This window comes from Centroberyx gerrardi, chromosome 12 (assembly GCF_048128805.1).
Source record: "Centroberyx gerrardi isolate f3 chromosome 12, fCenGer3.hap1.cur.20231027, whole genome shotgun sequence".
Classification (NCBI taxonomy): Eukaryota; Metazoa; Chordata; class Actinopteri; order Beryciformes; family Berycidae; genus Centroberyx; species Centroberyx gerrardi.
In genome coordinates, this window is record NC_136008.1 from 25,695,410 (window position 1) to 25,718,739 (window position 23,330).

General features: G+C 42.4%; 1 protein-coding gene across 1 annotated transcript in view; it reads left to right on the forward strand.

Annotated features, from left to right (window-relative positions):
- dnah5 (dynein, axonemal, heavy chain 5) overlaps window positions 1-23,330 on the forward strand; it is a 106,776-nt gene that overhangs the window by 32,217 nt on the left and 51,229 nt on the right. Inside the window, exons 40-59 of the mRNA XM_078287097.1 lie at window positions 1,382-1,554; window positions 3,094-3,164; window positions 3,691-3,798; window positions 4,076-4,263; window positions 5,357-5,551; window positions 5,723-5,857; window positions 6,356-6,463; window positions 7,893-8,046; window positions 8,420-8,566; window positions 10,000-10,241; window positions 11,251-11,427; window positions 12,820-13,024; window positions 13,200-13,342; window positions 14,318-14,452; window positions 14,916-15,038; window positions 15,309-15,522; window positions 16,312-16,535; window positions 17,387-17,585; window positions 17,717-17,889; window positions 19,375-19,505. Coding sequence (XP_078143223.1) covers window positions 1,382-1,554; window positions 3,094-3,164; window positions 3,691-3,798; window positions 4,076-4,263; window positions 5,357-5,551; window positions 5,723-5,857; window positions 6,356-6,463; window positions 7,893-8,046; window positions 8,420-8,566; window positions 10,000-10,241; window positions 11,251-11,427; window positions 12,820-13,024; window positions 13,200-13,342; window positions 14,318-14,452; window positions 14,916-15,038; window positions 15,309-15,522; window positions 16,312-16,535; window positions 17,387-17,585; window positions 17,717-17,889; window positions 19,375-19,505 — 3,245 coding nt within the window. The remainder of the gene's footprint in view (window positions 1-1,381; window positions 1,555-3,093; window positions 3,165-3,690; window positions 3,799-4,075; window positions 4,264-5,356; window positions 5,552-5,722; window positions 5,858-6,355; window positions 6,464-7,892; window positions 8,047-8,419; window positions 8,567-9,999; window positions 10,242-11,250; window positions 11,428-12,819; window positions 13,025-13,199; window positions 13,343-14,317; window positions 14,453-14,915; window positions 15,039-15,308; window positions 15,523-16,311; window positions 16,536-17,386; window positions 17,586-17,716; window positions 17,890-19,374; window positions 19,506-23,330) is intronic.

The window sequence follows — 23,330 nt, forward strand, 5'->3', positions numbered from 1 at the left end:
GGTGAGACTTCAATGCTGAATCATACTTTGGAGGACTTTAACTGTAATTGTCTGGCCTGACTTTATAAATGAACCAATTCAAATCAAATGAAAAGACAGCTTTTTCCTGATGAGTTGAAGAAGGAAGTTTGTTGACAGTTTGTTATCTGCACTTGCTTTAAAATCGTTTTGAAGCAAAATCACGGATGGTATTGATTGGAAGCATAAAACAAACTCTTTAAATGTTCTGCTGAAGTTTATATCTAATCAGAATCTGGTTTTTGCATTTACAAATCTCAGAATCCCTTTGTGAAACAGCATTTGATGTTCTGACATCCCAGTGGGGGTTTGCGGCTTTCAGTCACTGTGCACTGAAACACCTCATCTGCATAGAGTCAATTCTGTGTGACAATAGCCTTCAAAGCTTTTTTTTAAGTGCCATACCTGGAGAGTACCTAGAGAAAAGGCCGTGTTTGAAGTCTCCCCTCCAGGCACAGTAAATTGCCTTTCTGGTCTCAGAGGTGAACGGAGGTGTGATGGACTTTATTGTGGAGGCGTTTTTTTTTTTTTATCAGTATTATTTAATTCCCTCGGACCTTGCCTCTGCCACTCCGACACTGATGTATTCCTTATGCTGTATTCATTTATTCTTCTCCCTTCCTGCCTCCCTCCCCAATCCTTTTTCACACATCCCCTCCTCTCTGCTCTTGTTCTATCCTCTCCCTTTTTTTTTCTCCAATCCCCTTTTCGCTGTCCTCTTCACCTCACCCCTCCTCCTTTGTAATATCTCCTGACGTCCGTCTCATCACCCATCCTCCCTTCTCCCTGTCACCCCCATTTTTACACTCCCATCCTATCCTACCTTTATTTTTTCGTTTTATTTCACCTCACCACACTATCCCTCCCTACTCTGCCGCCTCTTTTCTCCATACTCCATATCCTCATTTTATTTTTCTCCCTGTATTTCCTTCTTCCCCTCACCCCCTCTCCCTGTCTTTCCATTACCTGTCTTTCACCTCATGCCCTCTCACCTCTCTTCTTTCATCCTCCCCTATACCTGCCTCACCCCTTCTTTCCTCCGTTTTAATGTTAACTCCCCGTCACCTCATGCCCCCTCATCCCTCTTCTCGTACCCTCCACCCGACCCTTACCCATCTGCTTCCCTTTCTCTTCCTGCTTTTATCCCTCACCACCACATCACCGCATCCTTCCATTCCCTATTCATGTCCTATCCTCTACTCTCTCTCGCTTTTCCCCATCCTTTTATCTTACCTCCCTCTCACCTCATCCCCTCTCTACTCTCCCATTACTTTCCCCCCCTGCTCTCTCCCTCTCCCTCTCTGTTCCCCGTTCTCTATCTCTCTTCCTCTCTGTTCTCCCCCTTCTCCCTCTCTCCCTCCAGTGCCGGCTGCATATCAAAAGCCCCAGTGACTTTGAGTGGCTGAAGCAGTGCCGCTTCTACTTCAACGAGGACTCGGACAAAATGATCATCAACATCACGGATGTGGGCTTTGTCTACCAGAACGAATTCCTGGGCTGCACTGACAGGCTTGTCATTACGCCGTTGACTGACAGGTAGAGGGCCATACATGAGGGGGCACACACACACACACACACACACACACACACACACACACAAAGACAGAGTTAAAATGGCAGGGAAGTTCCTTAAGTTGGCTAGCTAGTCATCTCAACCCGCAGGCTGACAGGAGGAGAGACTCACACACACAGGAGAAGAGAATCTGATAGCATGGTGGGCATTCTCCAAAGTGTTAGTTGCAGGCCAGTAAGCATATGAGCCAATCGCTGACAGCAGTAACAAGGTAGCAGCTCAAGATATGGGTGACTATTATCAGCGTGATGCAGTAGAAACTTCTAGTGGAACTATGACACTCAAGGAAATTGTAGGGGTTATAATGCCTATGGCTAATGACAGTTAGAGCTTGAGGAGCAGTGAGAGAGAGTGAGAGATAGCAGTGGAAGTGGAAAGAGAGACAATTAGAGGGGTTTAACTGCGGGGGCTCTTCCACAGTGGTCATCACCTCTGTCATTGACAGGTATGGCAGAGCGAGAGAGAGAACAAGGGATAAAATGAGGGAAAGAGAAAGAAAATCAGACAAAGATGGAGGCAGAGAGAGAGAGAGAGAGACTCACCAACAACCAGTGTCAGCCATACAGACTTGGAGAAAGATGAGAAGAGACAGAGAGAGAAAAAAAGCTGAGGAGAGACAGGGAGAGAGAGATGAGAAGAGACAGTGGCAGGGAGCTACCAGCGGACATCAGACAGCAGCTCCCCAGAGAAGTGGCATACTGGCCTTATGGCTGCAGGCGCCGAGGCGGTCCTGACTTTCTGTCTTCCTTCAGTCCCCGCCCGCAACACTATCCCATTCCTTCTCTCCCTCCAGCGTGCGCTCTGTTGCTTTTGTTCTCCACCACTCCCTCTCTTTTACTCTCTCTTTCGCGCTCTCTGTCCTTTCTTCTCTCCATTGTTGCATAAGTTCGGATGAAAATAAATGAAGGTGGAGCTGGTGCCACATGGGTGCCAAGGGGAGAATAATGATTACTGAAGGCTTACTTTTTGGAGATTTTCATTTATCAGCGGTGGTCAATTTTGCTCTATATTCTCTGAAGGAGGACACAGCCTCAGTTTTACCAGGACGTTTGACTAGGGGGCAGCAGTGTAGTAAGTAGCGAGACCACCCTTCAGCCAGAGGGCTAAGTGTCAAGCATCCTCCCTGCTGAAGTGTCCTTGAGCAAGACACTGAATCCCTACCAGCTCCAGGGGCGCTGTTCTGTAGCTGACCCCTGACCTTTGACCTCTCTGTGGAAGAGGTCAAGTCTGACATTATTATTATTGCACAGTGAACTGAACATCAGGAAAAAAAATACTTATTCTCTCATAGTTTTAGCCTTAAATGTTACTTTTACGTGTTTTTTTCCCCTTTGTTCAGTGCTTAACATTGTGTGGGGAGGAAAGAAGAGGTTATTGCCTTATCAAAGAAGCAATGGATACATACATATATATCTGTCTGTGCGTTTATGTGTGTGTGTGTGTGTGTGTGTGTGTGTGTGTGTGTGTGTGTGTGCGCGTGTGCCTGTGTTTGATTGCTACAGGTGCTACATCACCCTAGCCCAGGCTCTAGGTATGAGTATGGGTGGAGCCCCTGCTGGTCCTGCAGGGACAGGTAAGACTGACACCAACAACCAAGAACACAGACAGTAGTACTTCCTCATTAATACACTGTTGTGAAATTTGATACCGTTTGTCTGTGAAATATAGTTTTGATCCGACTTGGGGTTTTAAGTTTCATTGTTTCAGTTAAATAATCTAATGGTTAAATTTTGGACCAAGCGCACTTAGCCAGGACTGCAGACTTGACACTAGTGCTGCATTATATTAGTTGATGGAGCTGACTACTTGTGTCTTGCACACTCCAAACGCCACCAATGCAGCAGTAGCAAGCTACAGTAGAATGGCACAAGAACAAGGAAGTAGGAACAAAAGATGACAGAGCCTGCATCTTTTTCTATCAATGGTCTCTTTTGACCCATGTTAGATTACAGACTTACTTTTGGTGGGTCTTTAGGTGGGTTTAACATGACAAAACAAGTATTGCTTAAATGATCCTGGAGAGAATACATTTTTCATTTGGTTTCCTGTCAGAAAAAAAAGTCAAAATGTGGATGTGATAAATCTCTCTCTGTTGCCAGGTAAGACAGAGACTACAAAAGACATGGGTCGCTGCCTGGGAAAATATGTTGTGGTCTTCAACTGTTCTGACCAGATGGACTTTAGAGGTCTGGGTAGGATATTCAAAGGTAAGAGACAAAATATTTTTGTAGAAAATATTATTTTACCACCCAAATGGGTGCTATTTAATGTAGTGGTGTCACAGTGAGAAAAAGCTAGAGGGTAGGTGACAGGAAGTTGAGGGGTCTGGGCTACATTGCGATGAGGACCTAAGAGAATTTGTGCAAATAAATCATAATAGCTAGATGAAGAATAGACAATTCCATTCAAGATACTGAATATTTTGCAGTTGCAATTGTAATCCTGTTGGGATGGAATGACCTACTAAGTGTGTGTGGTGTCCAGGCCTGGCTCAGTCCGGTTCGTGGGGCTGTTTCGACGAGTTCAACCGCATCGACCTCCCGGTGCTGTCGGTGGCGGCCCAGCAGATCGCCATCGTCCTCACCTGCAAGAAGGAACGACGCAAAAACTTCATCTTCACCGACGGAGACAACGTGGATATGAACCCTGAGTTTGGCATCTTCCTCACTATGGTCAGTGACAGTTCCATTCTTTCAAAATGTAAATAGAAACTGCGGCTCATTTCTCAACTGGTTGGATGTGACAACATTCTCATGTCAAACACTTTTTTCCAGTATTTGCATTTTGAAGAAAATCCACTTCGTGAATTGATTGAACTGAATAATAGTTGTATGGTAGTTGTATACTGTAGAAAGTGACAGGAAAGATAAAAGCGTGATGACACGAAACCCAGAGCAGCACAAGAACATGCACGTCTGTGCACTGAGCTACCAGGACAGCCCAAGAACTGTTAATTAGGGCTGTTGGAATTACAGTGCCAGTTCACATTTCATTTTAAATAAAAATGATGGCCTTTCCTCGCCATTTTAGAGAGCATGCCGCATTTTTAATTCACAGTATAAAACTCAAATAATAAAGTTTTATAAAACTTAATTGGCTGAAGAGAAATGAAATGGACCCAGACCGTGTCTCTTTTTACAGACCATTTTGTACAAAATTAAGCAAGAGGCTGTGTCTCTTTAATATTAGCGAGTGTTCATTATCACACTCTGCATACTGTAATAGTTAGATCACTTTATCTCCTTTGCACAGTTGCTCTCCCAAGGCAAGTCATTAAACAGAGAAGAGTGGAATAATTCTCCCATGTGTTGAGATGGGTTAGAGATCATTCTGGTGCTGTGAACTCTGTGTGTGTGTGTGTGTGTGTGTGTGTGTGTGTGTGTGTGTGTGTGTGTGTGTGTGTGTACAGACACAATAATTAAAGACATGCTCTGTGGAGAGAGAGGCCTGTGCTGTATCCATAGGGATTTAAGTAGCTGAAGGCTAGTACCTACTCTAAACTCTAATAAAGTTTCAGTATTGTTAATTGAAGCCTCAATGTAGCTTTTTTTTCTGTATAGTCACTTTATCTAAATACTCTAGAAACAAATCTAAGAATATAGAGAGCCAACAGTGTTACAACAAGTTGTAAATTGTAGTTTCACCTAATCTCATCAATTCTAAAATGGACGCAGATCTCCCACCTATAGAGAAATCTGAATCTTCTGATCTTTCCATTTTGACCCAATCACGGCTCCTCCATCTTTTCTTTTTCCGCCTAATCAGAACCCGGGCTACGCGGGCCGCCAGGAGCTTCCTGAGAACCTGAAGATCAACTTCCGCTCGGTGGCCATGATGGTTCCCGACCGTCAGATCATCATCAGAGTCAAACTGGCCAGCTGCGGGTTCATAGACAACATGGAGCTGGCCCGCAAGTTCTTCACTCTCTACAAGCTGTGTGAGGAGCAGCTGTCCAAGCAGGTACAACAAAAATGGTTCATTGTAAAAGCTGCTGTGGAAAAAAGTGTCAGCTAAATGTCTGAAGCTGGTGATATTGTCATGTTTCTGGTTTTACAGAGCTGTCCCCAAACTCATCAGGATTGATAAAGTGATATCTAATTGAATCTAAAATGCCGTTTGTGTTTCTCATAGGTTCACTATGATTTTGGCCTGCGGAACATCCTGTCAGTGCTGCGAACTCTGGGGGCAGCCAAGCGAGCCAACCCCAACGATACAGAGTCCACCATCGTCATGAGGGTGCTCAGGGACATGAACCTCTCCAAACTGGTCAGTAGAGGATACACAACAACTGAATAGAATAGAACAGAATAGAACACTCAATAGATAATTACATTATTATAAAACAAAACTGAAAAATAGAACAACTGAACAAAATTTGATACATTTTCCTCAATATATAATCAGAATAGAACAAAAAAGGGCTGATTTAGATTAATAAAGTCTACTAAGTATGTAATCAAAAACAATAGAATACAATTGAATTGGATGACATTTACTAACTAGATTATGTAGCAAATGACAGACCTGAATATTAAAGACCGATATAAGCTGAATCATTCTTCAATGTAAAGCTAGTATGTTATTACCTAATTCAGCTACAGGGTTCACTCTCCCTAGTGTATTTTAGTGTGTGCATAGTTAATATACTCTGATGGATGTGATGTTGCTTCAGCCTCAGCGAGGTGTGATGAAGTCTCAGCGGGTGTCCCCGTTCTCTCAAATTGTATGTGTGCGTGTGTGTGTGTGTGTGTGTGTGTTTGTTAGATCGATGAGGATGAGCCACTCTTCCTGAGCTTGATCGAGGACCTCTTCCCAGGCATCCAACTTGATAAAGCAGGCTACCCCGAACTGGAGGCTGCCATCGACATACAGGTAGGAGGGAGAGAAGGGTGAGAGTGTGTGTGGGTGAGAGAGAGAGAGAGAGAGAGAGAGAGAGAGAGAGAGAGAGAAAAGTGGCGGAAGAGAAGAGAGATAGGAGTGAGAGGGAGAAAAAGAAGGGGAGAGAGAGAAGAAAGAAAGAGAAGAAAGTAGGTAGAGGAACAGAAAGAAATAGAGAGGCAGAGATAGGGCAAAGGACTGACTGTATCTTTCATGTCACTCTTAAACGCCTGAAGATACTGCACTCAAAGGGATAAAAATGGAATCATTTACCATTTGTCAAGGACCCACCCTCAGAACCTGTGGCAGAGAAATAGATAGTAACAGCTAAAATGTTTTCTGTATAGAGTATATGTCTGTTGTCGTGTGTTTGTGTGTGCATTGTGTACCTGCATCCCTGCATTCATCTATGTGTTTGTACTTGCATCTCTTCATGTATATATGTGTGCATGTATATATGCCTGCATTCCTACATGCTTATCTGTATGTGGATGTGTATTCATCTCTGCATGCGCATTGTGTGCATAACGGCACATGCATATGACTGTGTCCCTGCATGTGTGTGTTCATCCATACATGTTTCTATGTGCATCCCTGTACAGTTGTGTATTTGTCTAACAAAACAATAGCACATACACAAAAAAAACACAAGCCACACATGTTATAGGCTATAGTTCATGTATTCATTCAAGTATGTTGGCAATGATGGAATGCTTAAAGCAAATAATGCTGACAATATCACAAAAAGAAGCAACTTAATCTAAAATGAAACTAAAAAAAAACTAACAAAACTAAACTGCTTTAAATGTTATTAAAATATTGCCTTGCTCGTCATGCCACCACTTGACTTCTCATTGAAATATTACTTGTTTTTTTTGCCCCGATGTCTCCTCCTTTGCTTGCTGCAACACACCACCTCTCTTATTATCTGTGTCCACTGGCCTCTTAACTCCAACAATATGTTGCCACATTCTGCTTCCAGTTTACCTTTCTTATCTAGCCTCAGGCTAGACAAGCTGCCCTATTTCATGTTTTCCTTGGTAATGAGATGTCATATCAAAACTATTTGTTTTGAAACTGCACTGCTAAGTGTGGTGCCCGGGAGTCGGCCTGGAAGAAAGAAAGGATGTTTTGGAGGAAATTGAAGGAAACTATTATTGATTGGTTCACTGACTGTAGTCCACCACTGCTGAATTAATATAGCACAACATACTGTTCTAGCCAACAGTCGATATTGGTGCTTAGACATTTGCCATTTTGGTGAAATAGAGTTCACCCCAGTGGGGATAGAATCCAAACCTTGGCAGTGTCAGTGCCGTGCCCAACCCATTGAGCTGTACAGGACCACACAGAAATATAGGAGAACTACAGTTCTATATATATACCTGCATCCTTGTCTGCATGTGTGTCTGTCTCTGCCCAGGTGGAGGAGGCAGGTCTGATCAGCCACCCTCCCTGGAAGCTGAAGGTCATCCAGCTGTTTGAGACTCAGAGGGTCCGACACGGCATGATGGCCCTGGGGCCCAGCGGGGCCGGAAAGACCACCTGCATACACACACTGATGAGAGCCATGACAGGTAGGAGTGTGTGTGTGTCTCTGTGTGTCTGTTTATGTGTCTGTGTGTGTGTTTGGGGGTATGTCTGCGCAGGAAAAAAAGAGTCACAAACCTAAGAGATCCAAATTGACTAGTGTTGTAAGTTCGGCTGTGTGTGTGTGTGTGTGAGAGAGAGAGGGAGAGAGTGTGTGTGTGAGAGAGAGAGAGAGAGAGAGAGAGAGAGAGAGAGTCAACAGCTTATGTCCCTTAAGGTTTAAGCTCACCTCTTCACCTCACAAGTCAGTCTACATATTTTGGTTTGTTTGTGCATCTTTGTGTCTTAGTGCATTCGGTGTGTTAGACGTTGCTTGCAAATGCATGGGCTAATGTGTCTGTCACCGTGCGCCTCTTCCAGACTGCGGTCAGCCCCACAGAGAGATGCGCATGAACCCCAAGGCCATCACAGCACCTCAGATGTTCGGTCGACTGGACGTGGCCACAAACGACTGGACTGATGGCATCTTCTCTACACTCTGGAGGAAAACACTGAGAGCCAAGAAAGGTCAGAGGAGTTACTTGCTTACTTTTAGATTGGTTTCATGTACTTTTGAGTGGAGATTCATTTGTTTGGTCCAGAGTCAGAACAGATGGATTCTTCTCCTAACAGAGAGAGAATTAACAAAGGGGGGAAAGGGGAGAGGATTCAATGTTTTGGTTTAGCTCAGTTTAATGAGACCCTCAGAGAGAATAAAGGTAAAATTATCAGCCAGTGTAATGCTGAGTGTTTTTAACAAATGTAAATGAAATCATATTTGCTGCAAATTAGACAATACTGAGTTAATACAAAAGTGTACCTGAATATCCACAAATACCACAGGTGTGGCCTACAGCAAGATGAGCAGAAGCTCTAATCACTGTTTACAGGGATCCGAATAGAATAAAGAAACAAAGTTAAGTGGCAAACGAGGGAGCATGGTTTCAGATCTGCATCTTCTCTGTATTCATGTGGTGTCCTCATCTAACAGATTCCTCCCTTTGAAATGTAAAGCCCTCAAGTAAGTTACAAAAAGAAAACATGAGAGGAAACTCTGTTTGCTTAAGGAAATGATTCCTCAAATGATTCATCATTAATGTATCTTGGGATATCCCTACATTCATAGTTCAAAGCAGGACCAACAGCTGTGGGTGTGTTTTATCTTCCCACTCACTCTCAAATCTATATGCTCCAGTCAAAAAACGATGTGGGCGTGTGTTTGTGTGTATGTGCATCTACACATACGTGAGTAAATATGTGTCTGATGTATTCAGGTGTGTGTCGACATGCATTTATGTGTATGAGTTATAGCTATAAAATTATGAGCGCTCTAGTTTGTTCAGGTTTAGGATCCTAGAATTCAGGTCAGTGAACATAGAACAACATTAAACATCTGCTTTGGGCCAGGTTAGCATATTGGTATTAATATAATTCATATTGATCTCACTTTGAGCAGCATGAACCCACATTCATTATGCATGGCGGCTATAGGGTTCTTTGTGACAGCGGGGGAAGACCATATTGGTATTCATTCATGAATTTGGATGTATGTTTTTCCTCATTTGGTGGTGTATTTTCACATGTCAATTTGAAGTTGAACTTATGATGTTATACTCATAAAACAAATTACTTCAGAATTTGTTGTGGTGAATTTCAGTTCTGTTTTTTTGTTGCAAATTGGTTAAATGTGATTCATCTACAATTCATAAAGTTATTTTCATTTTGCAGAGTCAGACCGTTCAGGCACAGTGATTTACATCCCCTATCACTGAGTAGACACAGCAGTCCACCTGTCATGCTCTCCATCGCTTTCAGTGAGAGTTTTAGTGTCACATTGTCTGGGTGCTAAATGCTGTTTCAGAGGCCTTTCCATCCTGCCAAGAATTGGGGGTAGAAACACTAGGGCATACATCATTTCAAATTTTATGCAAACAAACAAAAGCGGTTTCCTTCTCTCTCAGGAGAGCACATCTGGATTGTCCTGGACGGGCCAGTCGATGCCATCTGGATTGAGAACCTAAACTCGGTTTTGGACGACAACAGAACCCTGACACTGGCAAACGGAGACCGTATATCCATGGCACCCAACTGTAAGGTGGTGTTCGAGCCACATAACATCGACAACGCCTCGCCCGCCACCGTCTCACGCAATGGCATGGTGTTCATGAGCTCCTCTGTGCTCAACTGGAGCCCCATACTGGAGGTGAATGAGCTAAATGAGAAACTAGCAATTTAATTCCACCATAAACTTTAAAGATGGTAGTGCTTATGGTATGGTATGCTAAATAACATTTTGGTAGCAGCACATCACTTTCTTTAGCTAATCATCTTGGCTGCTCCTGAATGGTAGTGAGCACTAATACAGACATGATAATCTATAAATCTTCTATCTAATCCCACCACAAAGTTTTGATCTATGAGAGCCATGTCGAGCGAGTGTTTCCTTCACAAGCATTCTTCAATCTAAATTAAAAATGCCTGAAAAAGGCCAATGATTGCAAAATATTCTCCATTTGAGTATTGTGAATACTGCAATCAATAAATCAGTGCTCCTTATCTCCTTATCCATTCATTCACCTGTTGGTTACAACAGTACAGTAGAATGTAACAAAATCAAACTAATTCGAAGCTCAACTCATTCAATGTTGGACCAAAACCAAAATCACCTCAACTTCCACTGCTGCAAAATATTATAGGGACAACAAGTCTTATCTAGAGAGCTCCAGACTTCCCCTTTCCTCCGGCTTTCCTCTAGGCACACAGTTATTATGTATTTAATGAATGTTTATTTTTTTCACCTGCAGATTAAGCTTGGTGCAACACTGCCCAATAGTAGTTGGTGGTTGGGGATCTCATTCCTGCCACACCAATTCTAATCTGTTGTCCCGACCGGTTGTCGGTTCAGTGAGCTGACCCTCTCTGCTGCAGCTGATTCCCCAAAAAAAGCAACAAGCAGCAGGGCTAAAGTTTTGTTGACGGCACATTCGAATACACACACATGCATGGATGCATACACACACACACTGCCATGCTCTATTGGTTGAAACTGATTTAATGAGTAGAGAGGAGGCAAACTACATTAACCTAAACTAAACTATACTGAAGTTAACTAAGCTGGGGAGTGTAAACTAAATTCTATCTAAATAAATGACAGTGTTAACTAAACTCAGCTACAGTGGGGGCTAAACTACTGTGATGTGCTGCTGTCTCAGGGCTGGTTGAAGAATCGCTCCCCCCAGGAGGGAGATGTGCTGAGGGACCTCTTCTCTTCCTCCTTCCCTGAGCTCTACCGCTTCAGTGTCCAGTCGCTGGAGTTTAAGATGGACTTGCTGGAGGCCTTTGTCATCATGCAGTGCATCAACATGCTGCAGGGGCTCATACCTCCAAAGGTAAGGGTACGACTGCTCTGGGATACCCATTCATCGGTCAGACTTACTGCACACATTCACATTTTACTGATGAAGAGTTTAATTCCAAAATGAGGTATCCACAGTTTGGACAAAATGACCACTGCCATAAAAGTGGTGATAATGAATATGATGTTAAAATGGATATAAGGCATTTTTGAATGGATCCAATCAGTTCTGAAATATTCCAGTTGTTGGAAATAAATGGATGGGTCTGTTAGATTTGAGCTGTAGATGTAGATATTTGTAACCCTACATGAAAGAACTTCCTTTTTAGCCTTTTTCAATCACACAGGAAACCAAGAAAAATTGCATCTAATCTCAACAGAATAGCCCAATTGGCACCGCCAGGGAAGTTATAAAAGCCCTAATCATCCCCGTTTTGCTTTGTTCAGCCTGGCTGAATTAACTGGCCCCTGGGTCCTCCACCATGGTGTCGCATAGTAGGGAAGTAGAAATGGGGGCTGTTTTAGTCACAATCTGGGATCTCATGAAGCAGATGTTTCTGTTTTTTTAGTTTTGCAGCAACACAGGTGCTTGAAAGGCAATAAAGCGGCTTCATGACAGGCTCAATCTTTCTAATTTCCATGCCCATCATAAAAGAGATCAAATCCTGTCATATGCCACATATGTAGTTTCAGTTTTTCACCACATTTTAGTTGATTTAGCACATCTATACTATAACGCTTGCTTATATTCTTACTTACCTTCCATTATTCTATGACACCTCCTTATACGTCTACAAATCAAATTCATGACTGTGGCTTTAATTACCCTTCAGTTTTCATTTATTTCTCCCGCATAGTGTTGGACAAAGGTCAAATTGTCAGCCTAAGGCGAGGTCTATTATTATAGGGGCTATTATAAATATGGATACACTGTCTATCAGCCAATGGATTTCCATTTGACTGATGGACATGACAAGGGCTTAGAGAGGTATGTTTCGCATTTGCTGATTTGGTACAAAATGAATGAGTGGTTTCCTCTAAGACCTTTGCTGCAGTCATGTGTCAGGGCTATTGCAGTGGGAATAGCTGTACACAGTGACACAACACAAATGAAAAGTACAAATGGGAAGAGAGGAGGCAGATCTATTATGGGTCCAGTTAAGTGAGTAGCTGCCTTATTTTAGATGAGAAAATGTTTTCTCACTGCTGTCATGTAAAAACTTTGCAACTCAAACTTTTTTTTTGTTTTCCTAGAGCCCATGAAACCTGTTTGAAACAAATGATATAATTAGTACTTTGTAATATGTAATTTGTATTACTAGAGCAGAATCAAGAACAATCCATGTCGGCGTCTTAGTGGAGCATTGGCATCATGGCCGCTTTACTTTTTCTGTAATACTTGGACTGTTGCATTGTTACTCTACAGGAGCAGGGTGGTGAGATCTCCAGGGAGCACATGGAGCGGCTGTATGTCTTTGCCCTGATGTGGAGCATCGGAGCTCTGCTGGAGCTGGATGACCGGAGGAGGATGGAGATCTGGCTCAGAGGGAACGACAGTATCCATTTGGACTTGCCAGACACTCCACTTGACAGCGAGGACACCATGTTTGACTACCATGTCACGGCAGATGGTATGCATGCATTGATAAATAGTTGTAGATGCCTGTAGAATCGATGCTGAATCTGAATCACTTCAACAGGTCAGTGGGTCTAACTAGAACACACTGAGGAGTATATTTACCCGTAACTCGTCTCCGGAGTGCAGCCCTATCTTTTTAATGCCTGCACATTTATTTTCCCTACCAGGTCAGTGGGTCCACTGGAGCACCAGAGTGGAGGAATACATTTACCCATCCGACTTCACCCCGGAGTACGGCTCCATCTTGGTCCCCAATGTGGACAACGTCAGGACAGACTTCCTCATTCAGACTATCGCCAAACAGGGCAAGGTGGGGTTCGCCAAAGGGAAACATTGTACCGTATATCTCAGCTGTTAGACCAAAAGAAACGGAGAGATACTGTCTCTAGGGGGCTTCAGTTACCACTGTACATCATCAAATCCCTGCTACCCTGCTTGTTTATCCTATTTATTCGCATTTGCCTTTAATAAAAAAAAAAAATTAAAAAAAAAAAAGACTTTACTGTATCAGATGCTAAGATTGATGCTTCTACATCTGCAGTGAAGTCTTCACAGCTCCCCTTTGGCTTGAATGATAAGGATTTTAGGGAAGGTAGCACCCATTTATCTCTTACCTATTCAGTGTCTAATGCTTCATATATTCCTGGATACAGCTGAGTAGACACACACACACACACACACACACACACACAGGAGCTATGATGAATGCCGTATTCACTGCCTGATATCTTTTTTTCCTCTCCTTCCCCTCCTACCATCCACTTTCCTAGAGCATTCAATGGGCTTTTAAGTAGAGTATTGACCACATTATTTTAATCTGGTCTCTAAGTACCCATCCAGCCATGCTGCCATCTTATCGATCTGAAGTGTGCGTGTGTGCGTGTGTGCGTGTGTGCGTGTGTAAGAGTCATGTGAGTGAGGTGAGTTTCTATATGTCGGTGTGTACATAAGAAAGAACCTTTTGGCTGTCGATGCTTATCGACCTGCATTCATTTTGGATGGTCATTCAGTTTCATTCACTTATATCTGTAGCAGTTACCTCTACTGGTCAACAGATGGCTGTTGCCATTGTTGGTCGCTTGGCTATCAAACCTGTCATATGTTGTGCCCTAATAGATAGTAATAACTATCTAAAAGCACCATTATCAAACTTTTAAAACCTTGTATACTGTTTTTGTTAATGGTGAGATAATGGCACTTCCATTCTCAGGTTGGAATATATCACTTGTATTTACTTTTTTTTATGTTGAAGCTACTGACTGATATTTAGATGCCGTTCCCATAGGCTGTTTTGCTGATCGGAGAGCAAGGAACGGCCAAGACCGTCATCATCAAAGGCTACATGTCAAAGTACGATCCTGAGACCCACATGGGCAAGATTCTCAACTTCTCCTCTGCTACTACACCACTCATGTTCCAGGTATAAAGCACAACTCTCCTTTCCTCTCCATTCATTTTAGTTTAACCTGCTCCAGTCTCATTCTTTGCATTTCTATCTGGCCATGGATACTCTACATCTGTGTTAACGTGTCATGAGTTGTCATGGACTTGAGAAGTAATATTGATCGCCTGTGTCTGGTCTGATTAATAATGTGCAGGCTGAAGGCGGGACTACTGTTTTTTTCCCTATACATGCCTAAGCGGCAGATCGATCAAGCTGTCACCATTGATTATGTCTGGAAAAGATGAAACACTGCCATCGTTTTTTTTCTTATTCTTTCCCTTCCTGTTCTCTCACTTGCCCCTCTCTGTCTTCCTCTCTGTCTCTCTCTCCTCCTCCTCCTTCTTCATCATCATCTTCTTCCTCCACTCCTCTCTTCTTCTTTGGCTTTTTTCTTCTTTGCTCACTGTCTCATCTGTCCCTTCCTTCTCCCTTTCTTTAGAGAACAGTAGAGAGCTATGTGGATAAGCGGATGGGGACCACGTATGGACCCCCAGCCGGGAAGAAAATGTCCATCTTTATAGATGACATCAACATGCCCGTCATCAACGAGTGGGGAGACCAGGTTTGGAAGCATTATAATGCTATTGAATAAAATACCAAACTCATGACAGATAGTTTAAGACACCAGCCTTGCTCATTTCAAATTATTTGTTTATTTATTAGATTTTAAACAGTTTTATTTCAAACATTTAACTTAACTATTTAACTGATAATATTAAATGAACTAATAATAACAGCAAAGAATAACACTAAAATGACTAACATTAGAACAAAATTAAACTAACAACAAACAACGTCATCTCTTAAACTTATCCTTTGCCCTCCTTCCTAGGTGACTAATGAGATTGTCCGGCAGCTGATGGAGCAGAACGGATTCTTCAATCTGGAGAAACCGGGGGAGTTCACCAATATTGTGGACATCCAGTTCCTGGCAGCCATGATCCACCCTGGAGGAGGCCGTAATGACATCCCACAGAGGCTGAAGAGGCAGTTCTCCATCTTTAACTGCACCCTGCCCTCCAATGCTTCCATAGACAAGATATTTGGTGGGTAAAAATATTGCATCTGCGTTGTTTACAGAATATTCTGCATTAATATGATGTACATTGAATCAATAGGGTAGTTGAAAACATTGGCTCATATCATCTGTACTGATACAGGTGAGTTATGAAAATATATTGAGATTGATTGATTGATGATTGGTTAATCTTGCCCTCAGTTTTCTCTCAGTCAGTGGTATAATATAATATTTATGGACTTAAACAGATTAAAACTACCCACCAGCCAAAACCTACTGTTATTAGTTTGCATACCCTTATACCTGCTGTAATTCATATATTTTATACTTTTCATTCATGTTTTCTACTTGCATTCTAGTGTTGTAATTGTTGATTCTGTTGTATTTAATACCCCCCATTTCCTTTATTCTTATTTAGATTCTATTTTCTTTGCTGTATCCTATTACTATTTGCTGCTGCAATAACCCTTTTATCCCATGGAGATCATTACAGTTTCATCTTAAGTACTGGTAAATGTTGGCTCTGGCTGCTCTGTCTGTCAATTTCACCAGCCACTTTGTTAGGGAGCCAACTAGTGATCAATATTTGTAATCTATGCTAAAAACTACTTTGGAATTGAATTAATGCCATCAATTTCCTGATGATGGGTGCATGTAATGTCTTGAGATGATCTGTCTGTTTTTACATCTGACTAGAACTATAAGTGCACAATTCTTCATCTTACAGCACCTTAACCGCCCCATTAATAACAATAAAATGCTTTGGTCACTCTCCCACCTTCAAATTCCACACTACCCCCCATCACCCCCAACCCAGGTGTGATCGGTAAGGGCCACTACTGTGCCCCTCGTGGTTTCAGTGAGGAGATCCGTAGCGCCGTGCCCCACCTGGTGTCTCTGACTCGCCGTCTCTGGCAGATGACTAAGGTCAAGATGCTTCCGACCCCCGCCAAGTTCCACTACATCTTCAACCTCAGGGATCTGTCCAGGGTCTGGCAAGGCATGCTCAACACCACTGCTGAGGTGGTCGACTCCCTCCAGGTGAGAAGATTCACTGAGTAGAGTAGAGGCCTGGCAGGACATAGTCAAAACCCCTACTTAGCTGGTAGAGCTGTAGAACTGTAGACTTCACAACCTATTAATATGATATGATTTTACTATATTGGAGCAGTATAGGACTGTATATTAGTAGGGAAGAGAAGACTAGAATAGAATACATTTTCAACATCTGGGACCTCTGAAAAGTCTGCCATGGCAGGCTCAATTCTGAGGCGGCCAACTCCCTACAGGTTAGTGGCCTCAGTGGTGAATAATTGAATAGAATGGAATACATCCTCAACCCCAGGCTGCCCAGGGCCTGGGAAAACATGCTCAACATCCCTGCTGAGGCTGACATCTCAAAGGTGAATATAATAGACTGAAATAGAGCAGACAAGACTAGAATAGATGAAACTATTCTGGAATAAAATAGAATATTTCCAGGGTTTTGATTAATAATGAGTTTCCTATATGTGGAGAATTCCTAAATTTAATCTGTAATTTTGATGAACTTCTGGCATCATGAATTTGTGTCCCTACTCAATGTGCTCCTTTGCTCATAAACCCTGAGGGACCTTCTTTACCTGATGATCAAATTCATATAGGGATTTCGAAGACACGCTGCCAGGAAATAATAAAACAATCCCACCCAATCGATGCCATTCATCACATCAGCCTTACTCTCTGAATGTGTATATGCAATAGAGCCGAATTAGCTAAATCGATAAGAGAAGCTCATCTGTCATGCTGGCAGATGCTGGCAGAGTTGTGGGTTTGAGACTTAAGAGAGACTCACCCTGAGCGAAGGATCTCATCCTGGCTAGCATGAATGACACCTGTAACATGTATTCCAGGTGCTGCTGTCATTGTGGAAGCACGAGTGCAAACGTGTGATAGCTGACCGATTTACCATGCCCGAGGATGTGGAGTGGTTCGACCAGGCCTTGGCAAAGCTGGTGGAGGTGGAGCTCGGGGAGGAGGTGAAGAACGTAGTGGACTACGGAGTGGACAGATACTTTGTCGACTTTCTACGAGACGCGCCTGAGGCTACAGGTACCGCTCAACCAATTGGGTGTCGTTCTCGCATCTGAAGACATTACTCCAGAAGATTCCAGCAGTGGCAAGAATTCAACTTACCGTTTTTGTGTGATGATCATTTGAATTTACAGTGCGATTCCTTACAGGGGAGGAGCCAGAGGATTCAGACTTTGACTTGCCCAAGGTGTACGAGCCCATCGAGTCATTCGAGAGTCTAAAGGACCGTCTGAACATGTTCCTGAGCCAGTACAACGAGAGCATCAGAGGAACCGGCATGGACATGGTCTTCTTTAGGGACGCTATGATACACCTGGTCAAGGTACTCTGCACAGGTTTATTTCTTTTTTTATTTTATTTTTTTGTCAGACAGCCACACTATTTGAAATCTGTGCCTGACATCTGAAAAATGTGGCACCTGATCTGAAAAACATTGCTGGAATGAAAGTAAACAATTTGCTATTACTGACAGAATTAGATATCATGAGCCCTTTACTTACAGAATAAACCATATGCATATTATGTTGGGTTTTTTTTTTTATATTGGGCAAGGAACATCAACTAGCATTTTATTTTTTTTACCAAAATGGACATACGGCATTTGGAATTAACCCATTAATGTTATCTCTTCATTGAGATACAGTATGAAGGCTGAGAGGGAAACAGAGAAGGAGAGGCAAAGAAGAAAGGGTTGTGGCATGTAGTGGACGTCTTAACCACTAAATAATCTCATGACCCGGATACTGTATCAAACTGTATGTAGTCAGTTAGTCAGAATGTAATTATAGAGAAGATATATACCTTAGACCATAGGAAAGGCTCAAGCTACAATTACAGCGTGCATCTCCAGCTTTACTCTACAGAATGCACCTGAGGACATTTAAGTTAGTCTTACATACTGTAGCATGAGATGCCACAGTCAATCTCACAGTCAGTGTTCATTATACTATGATGAGGCACTCAATGGCTTCACCATTAAAATAATCATTTTGTGTCTGCACAATTGGGTGTGATGTCTTCACAAAAGCTCATATACTCCTAAGGGAGGATACTGTATATGTTATATTAAGCCATATATTCCAAGTTGCCCAACAGGATATTGCTCTCTCTGTCTGCTGTCTGTCTTGGTTTCCTTCACTTTGTCTGTATGACTGTGTGTAGTTTCCAGTATCTTTCTATCGTCAGCATCAGTGTGTCTACCTCTATCTACCTCTAAGTTTAATTATTTTTCCTTTTCTGAATGAAAATTTCTTGCCTGCCCTTCTGGTTCTTTGTAGTTCTCGGCACAGTTTTATCATGCTTGCCTGACTGACATAATTTTTGACATTTTTTACAGGATTCACAGAGAGAGGTGGGAGTTCCCAATTATTCTGGGATTTTTCTGTATCTCAGGCAGACCCACTTGACATCAAAAGGGGTTTTAAAAGTCACATATAACAAATGCATAGCAATTTCAGCTCAACAAATACAAGATTCAGTTTTTGCACAAGTCGTTCCACTTAATTGCAGTCATGAACTGTAGAGCAGGTCAAGCTGTACTCTCACAAAAAACAAACAACGCAATCTTTCGTCACTAAGCCTGTAACTTTTTGACAAAAAACGACAAAATATTCTGCCAGCTTTGCGTCCCATGGCACTCCTGCAACTTCATGTGTGGAGCTTTCAAGCATTTTCTCGCTTGCTTGCACACATTTCCTTTACACACACATGCGATTGCCCACTCTCTCTCGAACTGTCTTTTTCTCTCACATATCACATATATACACACCCTCCAATTAATCCTATATTTGTATGTGTGTGTGTGTAGGTGTCGAGGATAATCCGGACACCCAGAGGTAATGCCTTGTTGGTGGGTGTAGGGGGATCAGGCAAACAGAGCCTGACCAGACTGGCCTCGTTCATTGCCGGATACAAGATCTTCCAGATCACACTCACACGGTAATGCTCACATGCACACACACACACACACAACACACAAAACACATGCACACACACACATGCAAATATACTTATTCCCTGCCCCAATTTTTGCATCTGCTGTATCTTACGCAGCCAACTGAGAATTTGACAGCAGCTTAGCAACAATTTGTGCTCACTGTTCTTTTTCTTCACATTATGTCCAGCACATTGAAGCAACTGATGCATCAGTGGTTTACCAGTGACAATCAATAGTAATGCACTTGTGATTAGTTCCAGTATAGTATATGGTGTATACTGTATATAGTATATGGTATCTTGGTATACACAGTGACTTTTTAGCACCGTGTTGTAACAGTATAACTGTACTGTACTCATGTCCTAAAGAGTACACTTAGGGTTGGGTGATAGTGTACATTCCTCCTGTCAACCAATCATCATCACATATATTGCCGATTCCCAATGTATTTGTCCATGAGGACAAAGACAGATAAACACACACACACACACACACACACACACACACACACACACACACACAGAGTGCGTGGAGTAGGCGTGATGCCTTGAATTGTATCGTAGCTTTTAAATTGGCATGGGAGGAAGGGAATTTTTTACATTTTGAATTATAGGCTAGTATAAGTCCTCCAGTCAAGCAAAAAAAGTGAACAAGTATCAGGTGGCAGTTCATTCCCAGTAGGAAGCAGTATAGTACAAGACACTCAAATGGGACAAAACCACCTGGGAAAATGTCAGCTGTGTTTAACACTAAATACACTGAAATCGACTTGAGTTCAGGCTAAGTTTTTGTCCTGAGTGTCATTGTTTCCCACAGAAAACGTGTCAGTCAAGGTTAAGTAGCTGACTGACCTACATACTTAAATAAACGTGCACACTTAATTGTTTTTTCTATGCCTCTGCCATTTCTGTTTAATATGCAAATGTAAATAAAATTTAATTGGATTGCATTGCATTTGAAAAATGAAATTCACAACAGCCTACCTACAGGCTAATGAAGGCTAGCAGTAAATACAGGGAGGAAGGCAGTGCAAAAGTCATTTGCAATGGCATGAAGGAGTAATTCCAGGTAGTAAGCGTACTTACTGCAACAGAGCAAGTTTCCACTGGCAATGAATTCAGTCTATCGCCGATCCCAGATGTATTCGTCCAATCGCCCAACCCTACATATAATACACTGTAACATGTGGTCACATCCATTTGCTATTATGCTACTGAGTTGTGAGCCAGCTGTGTTGCCAGCCCAGCATCATTCCAATTTGAATTAGGTTCAGCGCAAACCGATTTCTTTTCATTCTCTTGTTTGAAAGGCTGCTGATTAACAGCATTTGACAGTAAAACTCCTCCACTGAAACCAACACAAATGGCAACCTTTAATCTGGGGTGGCAACTCCACTAAGCAGGTTGGCCCACTCCACCTATTTAATCACCGGGGAAAAGCTTGTACAAAAATAAAAACAAAAAACGCTTCCACGCTGTAGATTTGAATGCAAGTCCTGGCAGCGTGTGAAAGACATGGAGATTCAGCATCCGTCATTCAGCAGCTGCAGTCAGGATGAATTAATTGCCTGGACAGATGGATACCTCCTGAAACAAATGGATTAAGATTGTTATTTATCGGAGGATCTCTTCCCAGCATCCGTCCCCACCTCAGTTGAGTCCTCTCTCTGAAACAATGACATTCTATCCTGTGAGATTCTCAATACAGTTGATCCATCAGGATAAGAAATCCCCTCTCCACCGCTGCAACTGTTACTTTTCTCTGCCTATCTGTCTGACGCTCTGTCTGTGTCTCCGCATTGTTCTGTGTCTTGCTATGGCCTCTCTCTCTCTCTCTCTCTCTCTCTCCCTCTCTCTGTCTCTCTCTCCCTCTCTCTCGGTCTCTCTTTCCCACTCTCTCTCTCTCTCAACCTGTCAACATTTTTCTCTCTCTGCAGTCCCCATGTGCATTTGTGGCAGTCATATTTCCTGTCTGCTGTTTTCCTAACAGATTTTAGTGTTTGGTATTAATATGAATGAGCCCTGTGTCTCTCCTCTGGGCTTCACAGGCTTCTCTGGAGAAAACAGACCTGTGTGTCTCTGCCTCCTTCTTTCTCTCCTTCTCTCTCTCTCTCTCTCTCTCACTCTCCCTCTCCCTCTCCCTCTCTCTCTCTCTCTCTCTCTCTCTCTCTCTCTCTCTCTCTCTCTCTCTCTCTCTCTCTCTCTCACACACACACACGCACATACAGTACAAACAGGTACGTTTTTGTCTCTTTTCTCATGCAGACTCCGTTTGACTCGCAGCCTCATTCTCTCCAATGTAAACTCTCTCATCCCTTTCATGTAAACTGATCCTGTTCGCTCTGTCATGCAAACTTACAGTAATCACTCTCTTAGTATATCTTTATCTTTCTCATGCATTCAGTTCCTCTCCCTCATTATTTTGGTTATTCTTTCTAACAAAAACTCTCTCTCTCTCTCTCCCTCCCTCTCTCCGTCTCTCTCTCCAGTTCATTCAAGCTCACACACAAATACATATACACAGATACACACTCAAACACACACAAGCAGATGTACGCACACACACACACACACACACACTCTCTCTGGTCTGGTCTGGTCTGGAGTTCTCTGTCTATAAATACTCTATCGACATTTCTAATAGCACACAGTACAAACTACCAACAGTGCATATGCCACGTTTATGCACAAGTACACACACACTACACACACACCACACACACACACACACACGCACACACCCATACAGACGGACAGGCAAGGACACTCGCATGCAAGCACATAAGCATATGCAGCAGGCAGAAAAGTAAACACTCACACAGACACACACACACACACACACATATACAAACATAAATGCACTCGTTCAGTAGACTGCCTGCTTCTTTCCCACCTTTCAGGGCAGAAGCGTGTCAGTGTTTTCACACATTTCTCTGTCACCTCCACTTATAAAAGCACCCGCTACCAACTTGGAAAAATCCATACATCATACGCCTCTTTGCTGCAAGACTGTGTTTTTCTTACGTTCTTGACCTTCTTTATGAACAGCAGTCTACCATCAACATACCATCAGTTTCCTTGCACACCATAAATCCATTTTGTGAATAATTTGTTGACTTAAATGCATAACCCAGTTAAGATACAGATGATCCCATTCTAAATAATGCTGCTGTTCTCTAACAGAAGGTTATTCTGAGTGGGGAATATCAAATTTTTTTTTTTTGAAAATTCTGTTTATTCATTTTCCATATTCACAGTATAACAAAACATAACATAACACAACATAACATAAAACCAGTGCCATAATAAGATATATTACATCTTACATTTATCGCATACTGTACATACACACCACTTCTCCCTCCCACACAGAGACAGGTCCTCCAGCATCACTCCCACCCCACAAAGTATATATACAGAGATAGAAAAAATAAAAAAATGTAAAATAGTTAGTAAATTAATTAGATTCCATGTAAGTCATCCATGGATCCCAAGTCTTATGGAACAGCTGTGGGCTACCTCTCATGGCATAGGTTATTTTCTCCAAAGGGGCACATGAATTTACCTCATTAATCCACTGAGTAATACTAGGGGGATCCTCATGTATCCATTTAGATATGATGCATCTTTTGGCAGCCGTGATAGCTAGGCTAACAAAACCCTTTATCCTTTGGGAGGGAAGATTCAGATTGGTCAAGTCCCCCAACATTACAATCACAGGAGATAAAGATATTTCCCTTAATAAAACTTCTTCAAGAATATTCTCAATCTCCAGCCACCACCGTCTAAGCTTAGAACAAGACCACACCATATGTATTAACGTACCAG